Consider the following 17005-nt stretch of genomic DNA (forward strand, 5'->3'; position numbering starts at 1 on the left):
AGGAAAACCCTAGATACTGTAGTTAAACAGATTGCAGATCTGCATTGGACATTTTCAGCACAGATTTTCTATGTAGTGTGTTGATATGATGTAAGAAAAATGATCAAGTTTTCATGAGAAAGAGGGGACATTAAGTGTGTAAGCAGACACTCCCAGTATTATTGAATGTAAAAATAGCTAAAAAGCAAATATTTGTGAAGTTACTCTGCTAAGGCATAATTTCATTTTCCTGGTTTTGGAAGAGTATGATCAGACTCTTTTTAATAGCAAAGTAGAACAGTTTGGAACAAAGTGGTTGAAATAAAATGTTACTTTCTGCCTGAGATCCGGCCTAAAAGTACATCAGTCTTAGCTCCTATTTGGGTGACAAAAGATATCTTGATAAATGTAATTTACAACACATCCCTGAGGTTTTAAAAAAGCATTTTGGTAAATCAGGCACGGTATCCTTTCAAACTTTTAGATCTAATTTTTTTTTCCATTTGTATTAGCAAAATACCATGTCTATTTCAGAACATGAGCACATATACACACGGAGGAAAAACCTTACCCGATATCTGACGATAATAGTTTCTTTTACAGCAGGGAAAGATAGTTTGTTTTCAAGGTCATTTATTTATTTTCATTTTTTTATTATTACACAGAGTACAAATGAAATAACTCTCCATTTTCAGCTTCTTTACGGAAGGCTTATGATATTGTTGCCATAGATATCTTGCCATTCCTTCTAGGCGATCAGAGGCCCAAGGAAATTAAGCATGTGAGAATAGTGGATTGAAGTCAAAGTTATTAAAAGTCAGAAAGTTTGGTAATTCTGCAACAAGCATGAATCAAATTCTGGGACAAATTACTAGATGACTGTTAATATATTACAGTGAAACCAAGCTGTTTGTTTAATACACAATTCTAAATATTGCTGTTTATCAAGAGAAATTTATCTTTTAATTTGTTTTAACTAGGGAGCAGTTTCAACTTGTCCTAATGTCATAGTGTCCTATCACATTGTAATATTACTACTTATTTTGTTTTTCAAAACATCATGCAGGTATTGTAAGGCACTTTAAAGCTCAAAGGCCTCTGAGGAATGTATCAATAATTAAACAGATCTCAGAGTTATGTATGGATCGGTTTTGGAATTAAGCTGATTTCTGCTTCATAAGTAATATTACTGAAGCTATCTGTGACAGCGTGGCTGCTTTTATCATTTTGCTTCTGTTGCTTTTCTTTCTTTTGACTTGTTGTTTTAATTTCTGGAGGATGGTTTTTCTTCATGGTTGTCTGTTGTAACCTACAGATCATGGAATCATCTGGTACACCCTCAGTGACCTTAATAGTAGGCAGTGGTCTTTCATGCTTGGCCTTGATCACCCTAGCAGTTGTCTATGCAGCGCTATGGAGGTATGTAATGGATTGACAAAGCTGAATGTGAATACATAGTTATATTTAGTTGAATTAAAATTTAAAGAGGGCATTAGATGCAACATTTATTATTTGAAAAAGAAAAAGAAAAGCGAAACAAAGTGCATGTTTTGACGCCTAAAGTTGTGGATGTGATTGATTAGTTTTACTCTCTTGGCCTGTTGTTGATGGTATAGCCCACTCTTTTCTTTCCCCTCTTCAGTGTGAATGGTATTGCTCGTTAGGTGGAGTATTCATAGTGCTAATAAACATTTTACAGGATTCTTCTATATGCTATATTTCATGTGAGGCTTCTGGCCTATACCTCTGATTGCTTTTCCTCAATTTACATTTTAAAACAAAACTTCCCTATGATAAAAGTGACATATTGAAGTGCCACATGAGATATTGCAGATTTAGGGAGGTTAAGTGGGTTTGAGTTTATCCACTTCAGTTATAAGTTTCAATGAAGATCACAAAACTAAGTAGTCTCAAATAGTCTGGTGGTACATTCCAGTAACAGACTTTCTTTCCATCCTGAGTTTTCTATAATAAAATATTATAGTGACTTAAAAGTGCAATAGATATTGATGGAGTAAATTAATTTGAGAAGTGACGAGAAATAGCATGATGTCTTAGTGTAGAAGAAATAGAAAAATAAAAGTCTTGCAAAGTAATAAATATTTTTAAAAAGTGAACATGGGTTGTCATTTAACTTTTTTTTTCCATAGAAAAAGAAAAATAGGTTCTTATGCAAGTAAAAAAAACACAGTGAGAAAACAATAATTTTTAGAGTAATGTAAAAGCAACCAATAGAATTCTGCTTTTAGAAGCAGCTTGACAATTTTACACCCTTTTTCACTCTCTTATGTAGCCACAGAGACTCACAGGATTAGACATATATATATAATAAATATAGAATATCTAGTTACATAAGTTACAATAAAAAGAGTATGAAAATTATCAGTTCTTGTCTGTCAAAGCTAAGAATGAGAGTATTTCAGGATATAATTCCCATCTGAAGAATTATAGTGTTATTTTTGCACTCCCTGATATATTTAGCACTTGGATGGAAATACTGTCATGCTCAGTGGAATGGGTCTTCTCCATTATTTAAATTAGATATAAGGAAGAAATTTTTTACGATGAGGGTGGTGAGACACTGGAACAGGTTGCCCAGAGAGGCTGTGGATGCCCCATCCCTGGAAGCGTTCAAGGCCAGGCTGGATGGGCCTTTGGGCAACCTGGTCTGGTGGAGGGTGTCCCTGCCCATGGTAGGGGGGTTGGAGCTAGATGGTCTTTAAAGGTCCCTTCCAACCCAAACCAGTCTATGATTCTGTGATTCTATGATTATGGTAACTTCCAAGCGGAGAAAAAAAATGTATGTGATGTGTTACAGACCTAGTGTGGATTCTGCATCCAGCTGAAGACAAGATAACTCATCTAGATCTTGGTGTTCGATCAGTGAGATGTTTTGAAAGTATTGAGTGGCCTGTCATTTGAATCATTAAAATTTGCCTTCAACACATTTCTTGAGAGCACATAGTAATTAACTATAGGGATAAGATAGACACTGAAACTTATATGTATATATGCTTGTTTTTATAAATCTAGGGGTAAGTAAAATTTGACATTTTGACCCCATGTCTGTATTTATACTTTGGAACACCCACCTTGCCTTTGAATGGCAGGGCCTGTTTAGAAGTTATGTGAGGTGGAGGTATTCTGGTCCAAAGAAGGCCTGTGTGAGTGTTCTTTTATGGTTGATTAATTTGATCCCCCCAACTGGAAATTCAAACAAAAATAAATTCAATGTCAGTCAAATATTCATCCTTCTCTTCCTTTCCCATCAATAGTGGGCTGGCAGAAAAACTAAAACCTTCCTAGCTTAAGTGCGTGCTGGTTTCACTGTATTTACGCAACCACTGAGATATTTTCTAGTCCATAGATACTCAGCATTGGGAACTGGCCCAGGTGAATCAATAGTTAACAAGTCAGAAAGTAGCAGCACACTGACTGTGTAGACAAAGGCTCTAGGCTTTCTGTATTTGGTGGAAAAATAGAACTAGACTTAACACTGTATATTTTAAGGAAAAATGTGGATTGTGGTATCAGGGTTGTTCTGTCCTCTTAACTAAAAAAATGTAATGCTGTATTACTTAATTGATAGCTGAGCAAAACGGATGACAATTAATTTCATGTCCAAAGCTCAGCATTTCTCGTGGGTTCAACACCCTTTGTTATGACCTCCTCAGAGTGTCAGCTATGGGTGTACAGCTCAGGAGGAGACAGAAATATTAACTAAGCTCCAGTGAGAAGCGGATAGTATAGGTCATAGAATATATAAACATATGGCATGGTCTTCAGAGGAACTGAGCACTCTTAACTTTCATTTACTTCAGTTGTCATCATTTACTCTGTTAGCAGCTCTGAAAATCAGGTCAGTAAGGTACTTCACTTGAAACCATAATAATTCTCTTTCTGTCCTGTAGCATATAAAAGGCTGTATGTAGAAAAATGAGAACATTTGCATCTTGTAATGAAATAGGCGATAAGAATATTTGATTTTTTCATCCTAAACATACTTGTAAAATGAATATGATATATTTACAAGACAGACTGTGATGCTCACTGCTATAATTTAATCTTTCTATACAAACTTAGCTATTTTTTGGCATTAGGTCTTATAAAGATGAAGATATTACAATATTATTGTTTCTTCATACAAATTATTTTGTAAATATGGTGGAACTTCAAGATTAATGTTATTGTTATCCCAATAATATGTTTCAAAATGCACTGCCACAGTATCGTCAACCAACCTGCATCTTATTTATGCATCACAGACCAGATCTTCTGTTTATGTAAATCCCCATATTTTTGCTGAAGTTCGTTATTGTGGGTGGTCTATGCCAGCTGTGGATATTCTCAGGGATGAGCAAGAGAGCATAAGTTCCCGACATGAATGCATGCAAGCCTGTTATCAGTGTGGTGTTAGAACAGCGTTGCCATCAGTTTTTAAAAGAAGCATTGATAGATTATTTTTAAAATATACCGAGATACTAAGAGGGAATTGCAGCATATCTATCAAAATATCATGGTTCCTATGTCTCTAATGTGATAGCTCCCTCGTACTCTTTTTTGAGCTCTTGAAAGAGACTGCTTACGTTTCAGAGTATCTCCAATATTTAATGCCAGTATTGCATCAAAGTTTGCATGACTTACTAGTTGTTTTCCTTTTAGAAAAGTTGTACTCTCTCTTTGTTTATTTGAACAGGTACATCAGATCTGAGAGGTCAATAATTCTAATCAATTTCTGCCTGTCTATTATCTCGTCAAATATCCTTATCCTGGTTGGACAAACTCAGACGCATAACAAGGTATGATGATGGATTGCATTAAATTTGCACTTAAATATTGATCTCTTTGTTTTATTTGTGTTTAGCTTAAGGTAATTACATCAATTTAGTCCTATGCTCATAGGACTTGGCACTTTTGATAAAATATTAACAGATAGGGGAAAATATTTACCGTCTTTCATAGTCTTTTTTTCCCCTCCAAAAATCCCTCTTGGTATTGTTCCCTCTGGATAAGCTGTGTTCTCTGTGGTAGACTTGTATGTTTTATAACTAAATTTCAAAGCAAAAAAGTTCAAAGACTCAACATCAAAAGCACAATTTCTGGTTCATTATAATAGTTGTAATGGGATTGTGCTACAGTGTTTTTGTCTTTTTATTAACACACTGGTACTCGAAAGGCAAGTACAAATTGCTTAGAAGTTAGAGTAGTACTCTTGAAAATGTCCAGAAACAGACATCATAACAAGCTATAGAACTGTTAAAACTCTGACTGATATAGCTATAAGAAAGTAATAACCCTGCATACCTTACTTAGTGATATATTGCTGATTTATTACTAATCTGTTCTCAGACTCTTTCTGAACATAGTGCTCATTTGTCCCTCTCCTGCAGAGCAGGGCTGTGTCAGTGTTTTGAGGCGTTGCCCAGCGCCTAGTGATGCTACGTAACTTTCAGAAGTTACAGTAAGCGGTTGCTTAAAATTAACTATAGCTACATGATAGCTTGGAATAGGGAATAGGATGTAATTGGTGAATAGGGCAGTATGTGATAGAATGCTGTTAAGTTTTGGAGTGAGCAAGTATCTGTAAAGTAATTCTTTATCCCACTGTGTTAAACTATTTAATGCACTGCTCATCTTAATTTTTCCAATATCTAATGAAACACATTCATCATCCACTGTAGGATAACTGATGTTTCTACAACACACCTATAATTAATCATTTATTCTTTTCAAATGAGTGCTTAGAAATTTAGCTGCCAGAAGTCTTATAAATTCAATGCGAGTCACATAGCTGTACTTTGTAAAACATACCCAAAACATAGTCATTTCCAACACGTAATTTAACAAAATTATTAAAATTAATATATTAATATGCTTTAAAGTTTTGAAAGTAAGTAGAGGTACAAATAAAGAAAATACAGATTTGCAGAAGAAAGCCATGTGACTCTCACAGATTTTCTTCAGGGGAAAAAAAGTCAGAAATGCGCAGGCAGCTTCAGAGTGCCAGAGTGCAGAAGAAGGATTAAACTTCTCTAGAATTTCAGCACTAACATGTATAGTCATATATACCATTTTATTATATATTTCAAGAAGAAATATGGTTCAGTGCCTGAAAGTTCCTGTGTATATTGCCACTGTGGAATCAGGGTTTGAGGGCATCAGAATGGCTGTGGTTTTGGTAACGTGCTCCCTAGGTATGCCAGCAGCCTTTCTCTGATGCTTGACTTGGGGAACTCTGAACTAAAACACACGCTTAATCCAGTTCCTTTCTTTCAGTCTTAATCTCCTTGAGCTCCCTGACTTCTGCTTCCTGAACTCCTGAAAGTACAGAGATATTATATTGACTTTTTTTCTGAGAACAGCAGATCCTAAAACTGGAGATGTTCAGAGGAAATAATTGACAGAAAAAACAACACATCATAAAGTTTATATTTTGAATCTATGGCCTGAAAATGACTCTAAAATACCACTTTTTACTACACTTGTCATCTTTTTTGAGGCCACATCTTGCTTTTGATACATGTACCACCTGGGAGCTTCTAGCTAGGGAGTACCTCTAATGGATCAAAGGCATAATACTTTTTTTATACTGAGGAAGATATTCCTTGTTACAGACCAAAAATCTTGTTATCACTATGCCCACTGATTTGTGGACATACCGTAGCTCCAAGAAGCTAGTGTGTGAATCAACAAAATGGCCAACTAAAGCCACTGTTTAGCAAAAGCTTATTCAAATTAAAGCAATCAAATCCGGGCATGACTTCAGTATGTTTGCAAGTAGGATGTGTTTTGGCATCAGATTTGTTTGAATTCAAAGTTCTGAATTTTTTATTTTCAAAGTTCATATATGCCAGAAGAAGCCAGTGTTTGAGATCTAGATTACAATCTGGCATGTGCAGGAAAAATTATGTTTTCATTTTGCTGAGCTGGAAAATTAAATCTGTAAATGGGAACTTTAGAAAGAAAATCAGGTCCTTAGCTATGGTTTAAGATGGCAAACATTTCAGATTTGTTTCTGAGATCTTATTATTTACTAGAAATCAAACTATCTGGGGTTTTTGTGTTTGTTTGAAAATTTTGGGAGGAATCTTGGGAATATTTTATCAAGACAATGTAATGTACAAGTCAGCAGAAATTGTTTCCTGAATGAAGGTTGAGGTGGTGTTTTATGGCAAGGAGATGAGCTCAGGCTTTTTAAGGTATCAGAGAAAAATTGAGAAATATGATATGCCAAGTTTGAGAGTTTATTTACTTGTTCTTATGTTCATAGTAGTTTCATATTATTGGGGCACCTAGTTAACGTCCATACAATGCTGCTGGTATTCACAAAGTTGAAGAATGGTCCTTTTTTCCACGCTTTAGTTTGGCTTTGCTTCTGAGTTGAAATTGTCCCCAGCTCTATATTTGTGTATATCCCCTTTGAGAATAGGTGCTTGTACATTCAGTCAAAGCTGAATTCCAGTTTAAAGTTGAACAGTGTGTGAATTAAGCATTCCAAAGATGTATTTATAACAAACAGCATATTGTCAGTCTGTTTGCAGTTTGTGGTTTTCCCTACCTGCATTAAACACTGCACCAACCAGTTTTATTCATTTTAATGCTATTCAGTCTCCAGGAAATTTCTCTGGTTCATTTTAGTACGCCCATTGACGTCTGTGAAAAAGAAAAAAATATTGAGTCTCTTGGTCTGGATAAGTGCAGGTTTTCTGTTATTTTCTTTCTGGTTTGTGTAAATCACAGATACTTAGCATGTTAGGTTTAGCTCTACTCTTTGAAGGCTTCATGTTTTTAAAAAGCTTTTTATAGTGAAGACTAAGTGAGTTTGAATATTGCACTCTCTTTTGTTCAACTAAGTTCTGCCTTTTTTCAGTAAAAGAGATCATGGCATTTCCCACAGGCAGAAATGGACAAAATAATATTTACGGAGGACATCATGTAGTTTAAATTCTGTCAAGCTACCATAGCTTTTCCATTTCTAATATCTCCTGTTCAAAAGTGATTTTTTTTTTTCTCCAGTTACAGTAACTCAAGGATACCAACATTAGACCAGAGGTCTAGGTCATGGAGCTTTTTAGCTTGTTTCAGAATAGTTTGTGGTGTGAAGCATGGAGGGGAGTATGGTTTCTCTTGGAAGATTTGGATTGAGATAGCAAAAAAGCCTTTTGTCAACAGAAAAGCCTTGCTCCTTTATTCCTTCTTAGCCAAACGTGTTGTGCATTTTATTGACGGACACAGCTGAGAAATGTTCTGCTTTTTTCAGCATGTTTTCCCAAACCTTTCAAAATGCAGAACTTTATTCCAAGCCTTCTTAATGTTTCAGACTGTGTAAGAGATTTCTGTTTTGTCAGATCCTGTTTTGAAATACAGGTCACTGAAGGCTGAATTTACAAGAATATTATGAAATTAATTATGTATCTTGTTTAAATATACTCAGCATTAGACTTGGTATGAGAAGCATATTAATTTACCTTGGTATTTCTTTCTGCCTCTTGTTTTCTTTTCAGTGTTAAATGATAGCCACATAATCATATTTAAATTTGAGGATATGCAATTGATACACTGGAGATAACCCTTTTTACAGCTGAATTTGCTTGTAGCATTGAAATTAAGTGTCCTGAATTAAGGAAGGGTAACACTTTTCATGTATAACCTAACTGCTCAAATCTCTGTTATTTCACAAATACTATGAGATGTCCCTAACATCTACAAAAGCGTTATGTATTTACTTTGAAGAGACTGTCAGATTTCTTTGAGGAAATATCTATCAGTGATTTGTGGGTTTCACTGTAACGTAACTCTTGCTATATTGTGTTTCTTAATGTTCTTCTTGCCATCAGGAAAAATGGTTGTATTTCTTCTATATGTGGACCTTCAACGCTTAAGCTATAAATCTTTACTATACTTCTGATCCCATTTAATGAATAGATTCTCTACCCCAAATAACTTATTGATTAATATTATGTGGACTTTTTCATAAATTCTCTTTCCTTATGCATACATTCAGAAAATTCTTTTTTTTTTTCACAGTTCTGCCTAAATAAGTTAGCTGTTTAATGTAAACAATTCTTGTTTACCTATTTTTCCTGTGAAGAAAACAGAGAATAATACAATTTAAAATAAACCATAGAATTCATTACACATATGGGCAAAAGTTAATTATTTTCTATATTATCTGTCTCCAAGTGTACTTAAGAGTTTGTGGCTGGAGTTTGGGTGACTTGTGAGAAAGAGGCATATTTTTAGAAATGTCAGAAGACTGTACATTTTGTTAGCCATAGCCAGGTTTATGTGTGCCTACCAAGGGAAGAACAGGGAAGATGTTAAGGCACATGGCAAGATTTAGCAACCCTGATATTCTGTGTCATCCCTGTTTAATTGCAATAGTCAGTTTATTATGCTTACTATTACCTTGTGAAATTCGTCCCTTAGACCATACCTGAAAGGCTATGAAAAAGGCATGTCCTTACCACTTAAAGCACATAACATAAATAATAAGTAGTTTTGATGAATGCATTGTAAACAAGCAAAAACCCCATAAAATTTTGTAGATAATAACATTAGAATGTTCACTAAATAGGCTGACTGGACAAAAATAACTCCACTTTAGGTTTTTGTTTTGTTTTGTTTTGTTTTTTAAATAGAGGTTCTAGGCTGAAAGAAGCAAATAGAAGTTGAAAGGAGTTGAGAAGCCACAGCATCCCATTCCCACAGCACTCCGAAGCAGCTGACTGTGTAACTAGAGCTCCCTCAGGTTTTAAGAAACGGTGGGTGGCGGGATCCCCTGAGAACCCTGCAAATGTTCAGGTGGTACTAATGCTGCCTCTAACCATGTGGCTCTTGCCCCATATCTGCCACTGCCTTACAGATGCAGGCATCGTGGCAATATATCTCCTAGGAAACAGCGGGGGAGACCTAAGAGCAGATGGAATGAACAGAGAAATGATGCTAACACAGCATTAAGGTTGTGTTAGAAAATCAATGAGGAAGTAGGGAATTTAGTATGTCAGGCGGCAGCAGTCCGTATTTCAGGTCTTGCCTGGAGAACTTCAAGGGAATACCCCGCCTTTAAGCTTCTGAAACCTGGGGAAAGATGTCCTTCCATTTTTGCCAGTACCCAACTTCCAAATTAACACCTACTCTGCTGATTGTCATCTCTTTCTTTGTGTAACAGCGTTTTGAACAGCTGAGCCACGGTCTCTGGTATGGGTCAGCTATCACAGAAACCCACCAATAAACAGGTCAGCAGTCAGAGTGCACTGCACCACGCACCTCTGCCTGCTGTGTATTCAGGACCTCAGAAACAATTAACGAAAGAAGAGCCCACTTTAACTGAACAACTATTGCAGGAGTAGGTTTGTTTAAGCAACACTGTTTTACCATGCCAAATTCTGACAAAACCCGTTAACATCAGCTGAATTAACTACCTGCTTTTAGATTCTCAAGAGAACCTCTGGGAGCAGATCTTTCTTACCCAAGATCAGTAAACATTGTCATTCATGCTACTGTTACCTGCCTCAGAGGAGAAGGTAACATTCTTCTCAAAAGTGCCTGCCAGTCTGTTTCTCAAAATACATCAACTTTATCATTCAGTTTGCTATTTCTAAACAAAACAGACATTTTGATTGTAAGCGAGTTACAGGGAAGAAATTGGGTAGATATCAGAAGCATGTGTTCTCTGCCTTCAATCCCCAGAACCTTTTTAAGAGCTCTGTGAACAATTTTAGAATCACAGAATTGTTCAGATTAGAAGACCATCTGGTCCAACCTCATTCTCAAGGCAGGGTCAGCTGTAAGGTCAGAGTGAGTTGCTCAGGGCTTTATAGTCAAGTCTTGAAAACCTCCAGGTATGGAAACTGCACAACTTCTTTGGGAAACTTCATCCACTGTTTGAGTGTCCTCTTGGTTAAAATGTTTTTCCATATATCTTGCCTGAACCTCCTCTTGTTTCAATTTATGTCCATTTTTCCTTGTCATCCCACCACACATCACCGTGAAGAGCCTGGCTTCATCTTCTCAATGACCTCTCTATAGCCACTGACAGGATGTTGTTAGATGCCCCTGCAGCCATGTCTTCTCCAGACTGAACAAGCCCACCTTCCTTAGCCTCTCCTCACAAGACAAGTGTTGCAGCTCCCGAGCATTTTGGTGGCCTCTGCTAAACTCACTGCAGTTTATCAAGTCTTCCTTGTATTGGGAAACCAAACTGTAATTGGACACAGTATTGTAGATATGGTATGATGAGTGCTGAGCAGAGTACGATCCATACCTTGGCCTACTGGCTATGCTTCTCTTGATGCAGCCTCAGAAGCTGTCAGCCATCTGTGCTGCCAGGGGACACTGCTGACTCGTATTCAATTCACTGCCTATCCTTCCAGCCTCTCTAGGTCTCTCTGGATGGCAGCCATGCCCTTCAGCATATAGACTCTTCCCCCCCAGTATGATGTTACCTACAAACTATATGAAGAAGCACTCCACTGCCTACTCCAGGTCATTGACATTAAATGTGGGTTCCTGCATAGACCCATGCAGTACTCCGCTTGCTATCTGCCTCCAGGTAAATTGCCACCCATTAGTCATTGCACTCTAAGCCAACCATCCAACTAGTTTTTTATCCATCTAGTCGTCCACTTATCCAGCTGTGACCTCCTAGCCTGGTTATAAGAATATTGTGAGAGACCTAGTTGGAACTCATTTTAGTGAGCTTGATTTTGAAAAGCAAAAGTGATGTTGGTTGGGAAATCCAAAATTTACCAAGCTTTACCCATGAAAGACTTAGACTGTGTCTGACCCATGACTCACACTGGTGTCAGCTCTAGTGTCCCTCAGCTAGTGAAGGTCTTCTTCAACCCACCAAAACAACAACACATTGCACACATGGCCTGAGAAATGTTGTACAGGTGTAGTCTACTCCCTCCTCCTATTGTGGTGCTGGGCGTCGTGCTGGCATGTGTGCCTCTGCTGTCCTGCCTTAGCATAAAAAACCAGCTCAGAAATTCCTGAGGTAACCCTTTGCTGTCCTACTCTTCCCAAATGGTGGGCTTTTTCCTCCTTGCTCTTCAGGACCTGTTTAGAGTAGTTTTTTTCTCTTCTAGAATTCACCCCCACAGCCCTGAGAAAAATAGCTTGTTCTTTCACAAACACCTGTTTGAATCATTTCAGCCAATCTGCTGATGACTCAAGCAGCTATTTCGGGCTTCACACCTTTTTTCTACTTCTCTTTTGCTTATTTGTTGAATTTCAGGGGAAATAGAAAAACAGTCAATGGGAAGTAGATCAACCTACAAATAGTTAAATGTCTTTCATTTACATAATCTTAGTTTTAAGAAAGAAGAAATGATAAACACTTCTAAGTGACAATAGTAAAAAGGATTTTTAAATGAAGATACCATAGGAGTAGACTTCACGAGACTAAATGGTTTAATAATGATAACAGCAGCAACACCAAAAATCAGCATTCAGCTACTTGGTTATTTTCTTTCCAGTATTAAAGTTGAATTTCCTACATGGATTTTCCTATGTGGATTACCATTTCTAAGAATGTAGGCATACAATTTATTTGTCACGAAAAACAGAACAGATACAGAAACACAGTAAGATGTTTTGGATATAGATAGCTGGTAAAATAATACATTGAAAAATACAACTCTGACATAAATGCAATGTAAATCTTATGCCCTACTACAATAATTATTGCATCATTACTCTTCCTGTATAACAAAATAAATCATGTTATAAAACACAATCTCTTTTAAAAGACTATCATTTAAGGAACAATAGCGTAAATTTGGTGCAAAATATTATCCACCTACTGTACTGGATTGTATTTATACTTCCCTACGAGTCCCTGTTGTGTCTGCATATTTTCAGGAACATATGGTATGGTTTAACCTTGACATGCACTGTGAAGTTCATTTGTACAGTTTTACCTTTTTTTTCTTGTATTCTCCTAGGTCAGAATTTTTAGGCCCCTCTATCTTGCAGCCAAGTCAATGAGAACATTTTATAAGGGAATGACTATTTGATTGGTCTGATTCTCAGATTGGTCTGATTAGAAGCTATAAAATGAGTATTCTTGCCTTAACACTACATACTTCACTCTGTAAAAGCTATGAGGCTCAGTCCTGTGATCCTTACACATGAAAGTATTCTCTAGCCCTGCGTTTACTTTTCCTTTGAATTTTTAGAAGTAGTGTCACATAGAAGTTGGGAGAATCAGGCTCAGAGGTGGTTTCAGAGTCAGTATGAAAATGAATTGTAGGGTTTGTGTTTGTTACTTATGGCTGAAGAACACTCAGTTCTGGAAACAGAGCTTGCTAGTGAATCAGTTCACTCTTTATGCTGAAGTCCTTCTTGCTTTTGCAACAACTGGAAAAAAAAAAAAAGTGAATCATGTTTTGCTAGATTCAATCAAACTAGTCCAGGATGCTGTTTGAACAGCAGCCAAAACCAACCACTCCAGAAGTACAAGAGGCTCTGCTCTGGGCAGCTGTGAGTTAACATACCCTGTACCTTAGTAGATTGTTTAATTTGTGATTGATTTTAAGTCATGGCCTAAATAAACTTCCCATAAAATGATAATTGTTCTCAGGTGCTAAGATTAAGGTCTTGGGTCCAGTGCCTATGACCAGACCTGCTTATTCATTTTATATTTGTCTGCCTTTGGAGAAAAAAAAAGAAAAAGAAAAAAAAGAAGAAGAATGTGTGACAAGTGGATTTCAAGTTTCCTTCTCCTTTCTTTCCCTATGAATCTTGTTTGCCTGGCTACAAGTAGCCAGGTTTCAACAGGAAAAAGACAGAGCGTCTTTCCTATTTCCACTTTCTAGCTCTTCTACAAGGTGATGGTAAGGGAAATTTCATGGAAAGTGGGACAAGCAGGATGTGAATCTCTGTTCTAGACTGAGACCAACAATCAGATGGAAAGCCAAGGGCAATCACACAAATTCTGACCTTTCTTGCTTTATCTTTCTGAGAAAGAAAATGTGGTCACTGTGTGCTGAAGTCATTGAAGTCAGCATTCACTAAGTGTGGTCTAAGCATATTTATTACATCAGGAGAAAAAACAATGTTGTTAGATGCTCTGGATCACAGCAGGAGTTTGTCATGAGAGTGATGCTCAACTTGTCAAATAAAGGGACAAATAAAGGCATGGTTTAGGAACCCAAAATTATGTACCCAGAGATGTTCTTAGTGCTAGTGTAAAATGCATGTAGTGCCTCTAATTTTAGACCACCGCTGAAATATGGACATACACGTTTATTATGTTGAGTCTCAATGAGTCACACCATAGACATCAAACCTGGTATTGAAAAACTTGACAGTAACTGTGTTCTAGTATTTTTCTCTTTGGATAATTTTGTCAAAATTTATATAAAACTGACATTGTGGAAAAGTAGGTATTTTGTGGAATTTAATAGAAAATTATGCTCAGAATAATTGTTGAAAGAAAACTGTAAAGGTAAATTTACGAAGCATGCATTTGGCTATAATCATGGACATTTTTAATGAGTATAATTGTGAGATTTCCAGAACCCTGCAGGGAAATGTACATGTTTGTAATAAAAAGGCCTCAAGCTGTTAAAACTGATAGAATTTCTGAAATGTCAAGAAAGTTCAGTTTGCACTAGACTTCTGGGTTTAAAAACAGGATGGAAAACATGTTAGTATCTCTCTCTCTTCTGAAGAAAACTGAAATATATCTGGCACAAGGAGTCCAGCAGTTGGAAGGAAGTATGAATAAGGTTGGCACAAAATGTTGTTCCATTAGTAAGTGATTACATATCTGTCTCTAATTAGTAGCATGGCATATAATTTGTGCTCTATGCTCTTCATTTCATAAAAAGTCACATCTTCAACCTATCCCATATTTGCTAAATAATTTCGTTAAGCTAGGAAATCTAAATGGATTTATTATTCTTTAAATACCACTTAAAGTTAGGTAAAGGCTTAGAATGAGAACGGCTTCCTTAACAAGCTTAGCTGAGCCATACAGGACAACAAAGCCCAATGTGTCAGAACCTACAGCTATTGAAACTTGGGGTTTAAAAAGATAGGATTAATTGTAAAGCTGTTGTTATTTGCATTGAGATTTTATCCTTATATTTAACAGGGCTTTCAAGTCTCTGTCTTTTACTGTATATCCTCTTATGTCAAGTCAATCAGAATTCAGGCATGAGTGTTAGCAATTTAATTATTGCTATAAAACCTTAATTTTGGAACTGCTTATCTTTTAAAGTAAATACAGAATAGTAATAATGTTTCACTGAACTGAATGATCCCATTGCAGTTGTACTGCAATGGAAGAAAAGTGCTTTTGCTAGGAATCATAGATAGACCTCAGTATCAAGGCAGCATTAATGATGGACAAGAACTGCTGCTAGCCTCAGTTTGTCTCTTGTAGCAATTCATAAACCTCATCCCATAAAACCACTACAGAAACAAATTTCTAAGAGTTTAAACCTGACGAAGTGGCTGCTTCCATTCATTTCTAAAAGATTCTTCCTTTTGGAAAGAAGATTTAACAATAGTATCTAACACAAAAATATATCCTAGTCAGACTTTTAAACCTTAGTGAGAAGACTCTATCACATTCCATAAATACCTGAAGAACACATCTGTCCTAGTTAAAGATTATCCATTAAACAATCAAACATCTCTTCTTAATTCTAGGAAATTGTCTGTCAGTTGCAGATAGGAAGCTTTCAAAACTTCGAGTTGTGGGCAGTAATCCCTGCGCACACATTTTGCCAGTAGCAAATGCAAAGCCTGAAATGAATCAGAACTAAGCCAAATTGTGCTGCTTTGCAGTTGCCATGGCTAGGAGCATGCACACAAGTTATTGATACAGCTCAGCTGATGCTTGTTATGCCATGATGACTTGATTGTGTGTTTGAGCCCCTGGGGGGGGGGGGGTGTGTCTCAGTTCGTTGAAGTTTCAATACTTCAGTGAATAGGTATGATAAGCAAAGCAGAGCCAAAGAGGCATTTTGAGGTTTCTTTGTCAAAGCAGCACTTTGCAGGATTTCCATTCAAAATATGTCTATGCTGCACCCAGCACAACTGGACCTTGGTATCTCTCAGTGTTACACTGTATTAGTGTTAAATAATAATAATTCATAGGGGCTTTGCTAATCTCAGCTCATGGTCCTTCTGTTCTCTATATTTAAACCTGTCATCATGTGTCAGCTAGAAGGACTGGTTTGGGTCACTTGGATTCACTTGTCTCCCTTAGAAACTGGTGAGCAGAAATCTGCTAGTGCGCTATGAAAGCTTAAACTTCTGGAAGGAATTTGTCTAAGTGGTGGTGAATAAAAGGGAATAAAAAATGGATGATTATGAATGCACAAAACAAGTAGCCTTTCAGTGTAGTCCCTAGCTTATTTCTTCTCCAAACTTCTTGTTAGGCTCATATGCACAACACTCCCCTGTAACAGTCTGTTTGTCTCACTGTGGTCTACTAGAGGCTTTTGTTTTCAGTGGCTTCTAAAATATAAGAATAGATCTATAATAAAACATTACCCAGTTTCTAAATACAGGGGAAAAAATAAAATTTAAAACATTTTGTGCCTTCTGGCATCTGGAAAGGAAGATTGCTTTTCTACAATGATCTAAACCTGTCAGTGCAATTGGTTTAGAGATGCTGCTGTGTGTACAGAGAATGGCACTGATTTCAGTGGCTGGCTCTGCCGGCAAAGTTATCATCTGATCTGTGCAGGTCACAGAGCATCCACTAAGGGATTTCCCAGCAGAGGAGCAGAGAGAATACAGATAAACTTTCCAAAGGTAATTTTGCTATATCATGTCATCCAGGGTATGACGGACATGGATATAGTCTGGGAGATTTTGTAGGAGGAGACTTCCATGCTAAGTATATAATTTAAAGTGTAACATTTTATACTTGCTAATTTTAGTTGCCAAGATGCGTCTGAGAGACATGTAGCATTAATTATTAATTATTGTTGTTGTTGATAAAAATAAACCTATCATTAAGGCTCTGGGAGTATTTCCAACATCAACAAATTTTCAATTT

At 36.7% G+C, this 17005-nt stretch overlaps 1 protein-coding gene across 5 annotated transcripts in view; it reads left to right on the plus strand.

Moving 5' to 3' along the window:
• The window catches only part of ADGRB3 (adhesion G protein-coupled receptor B3), a 472696-nt gene that overhangs the window by 371413 nt on the left and 84278 nt on the right, over nt 1-17005 (plus strand). For all 5 annotated transcript variants that reach the window (XM_075747416.1, XM_075747418.1, XM_075747419.1 and 2 more), the window contains 2 exons: nt 1295-1398; nt 4676-4778. In XM_075747416.1, the coding sequence (XP_075603531.1) occupies nt 1295-1398; nt 4676-4778 (207 nt within the window). The remainder of the gene's footprint in view (nt 1-1294; nt 1399-4675; nt 4779-17005) is intronic.

The sequence above is a fragment of the Balearica regulorum genome, chromosome 3 (genome assembly GCF_011004875.1).
Source record: "Balearica regulorum gibbericeps isolate bBalReg1 chromosome 3, bBalReg1.pri, whole genome shotgun sequence".
Classification (NCBI taxonomy): domain Eukaryota; kingdom Metazoa; phylum Chordata; class Aves; order Gruiformes; family Gruidae; genus Balearica; species Balearica regulorum.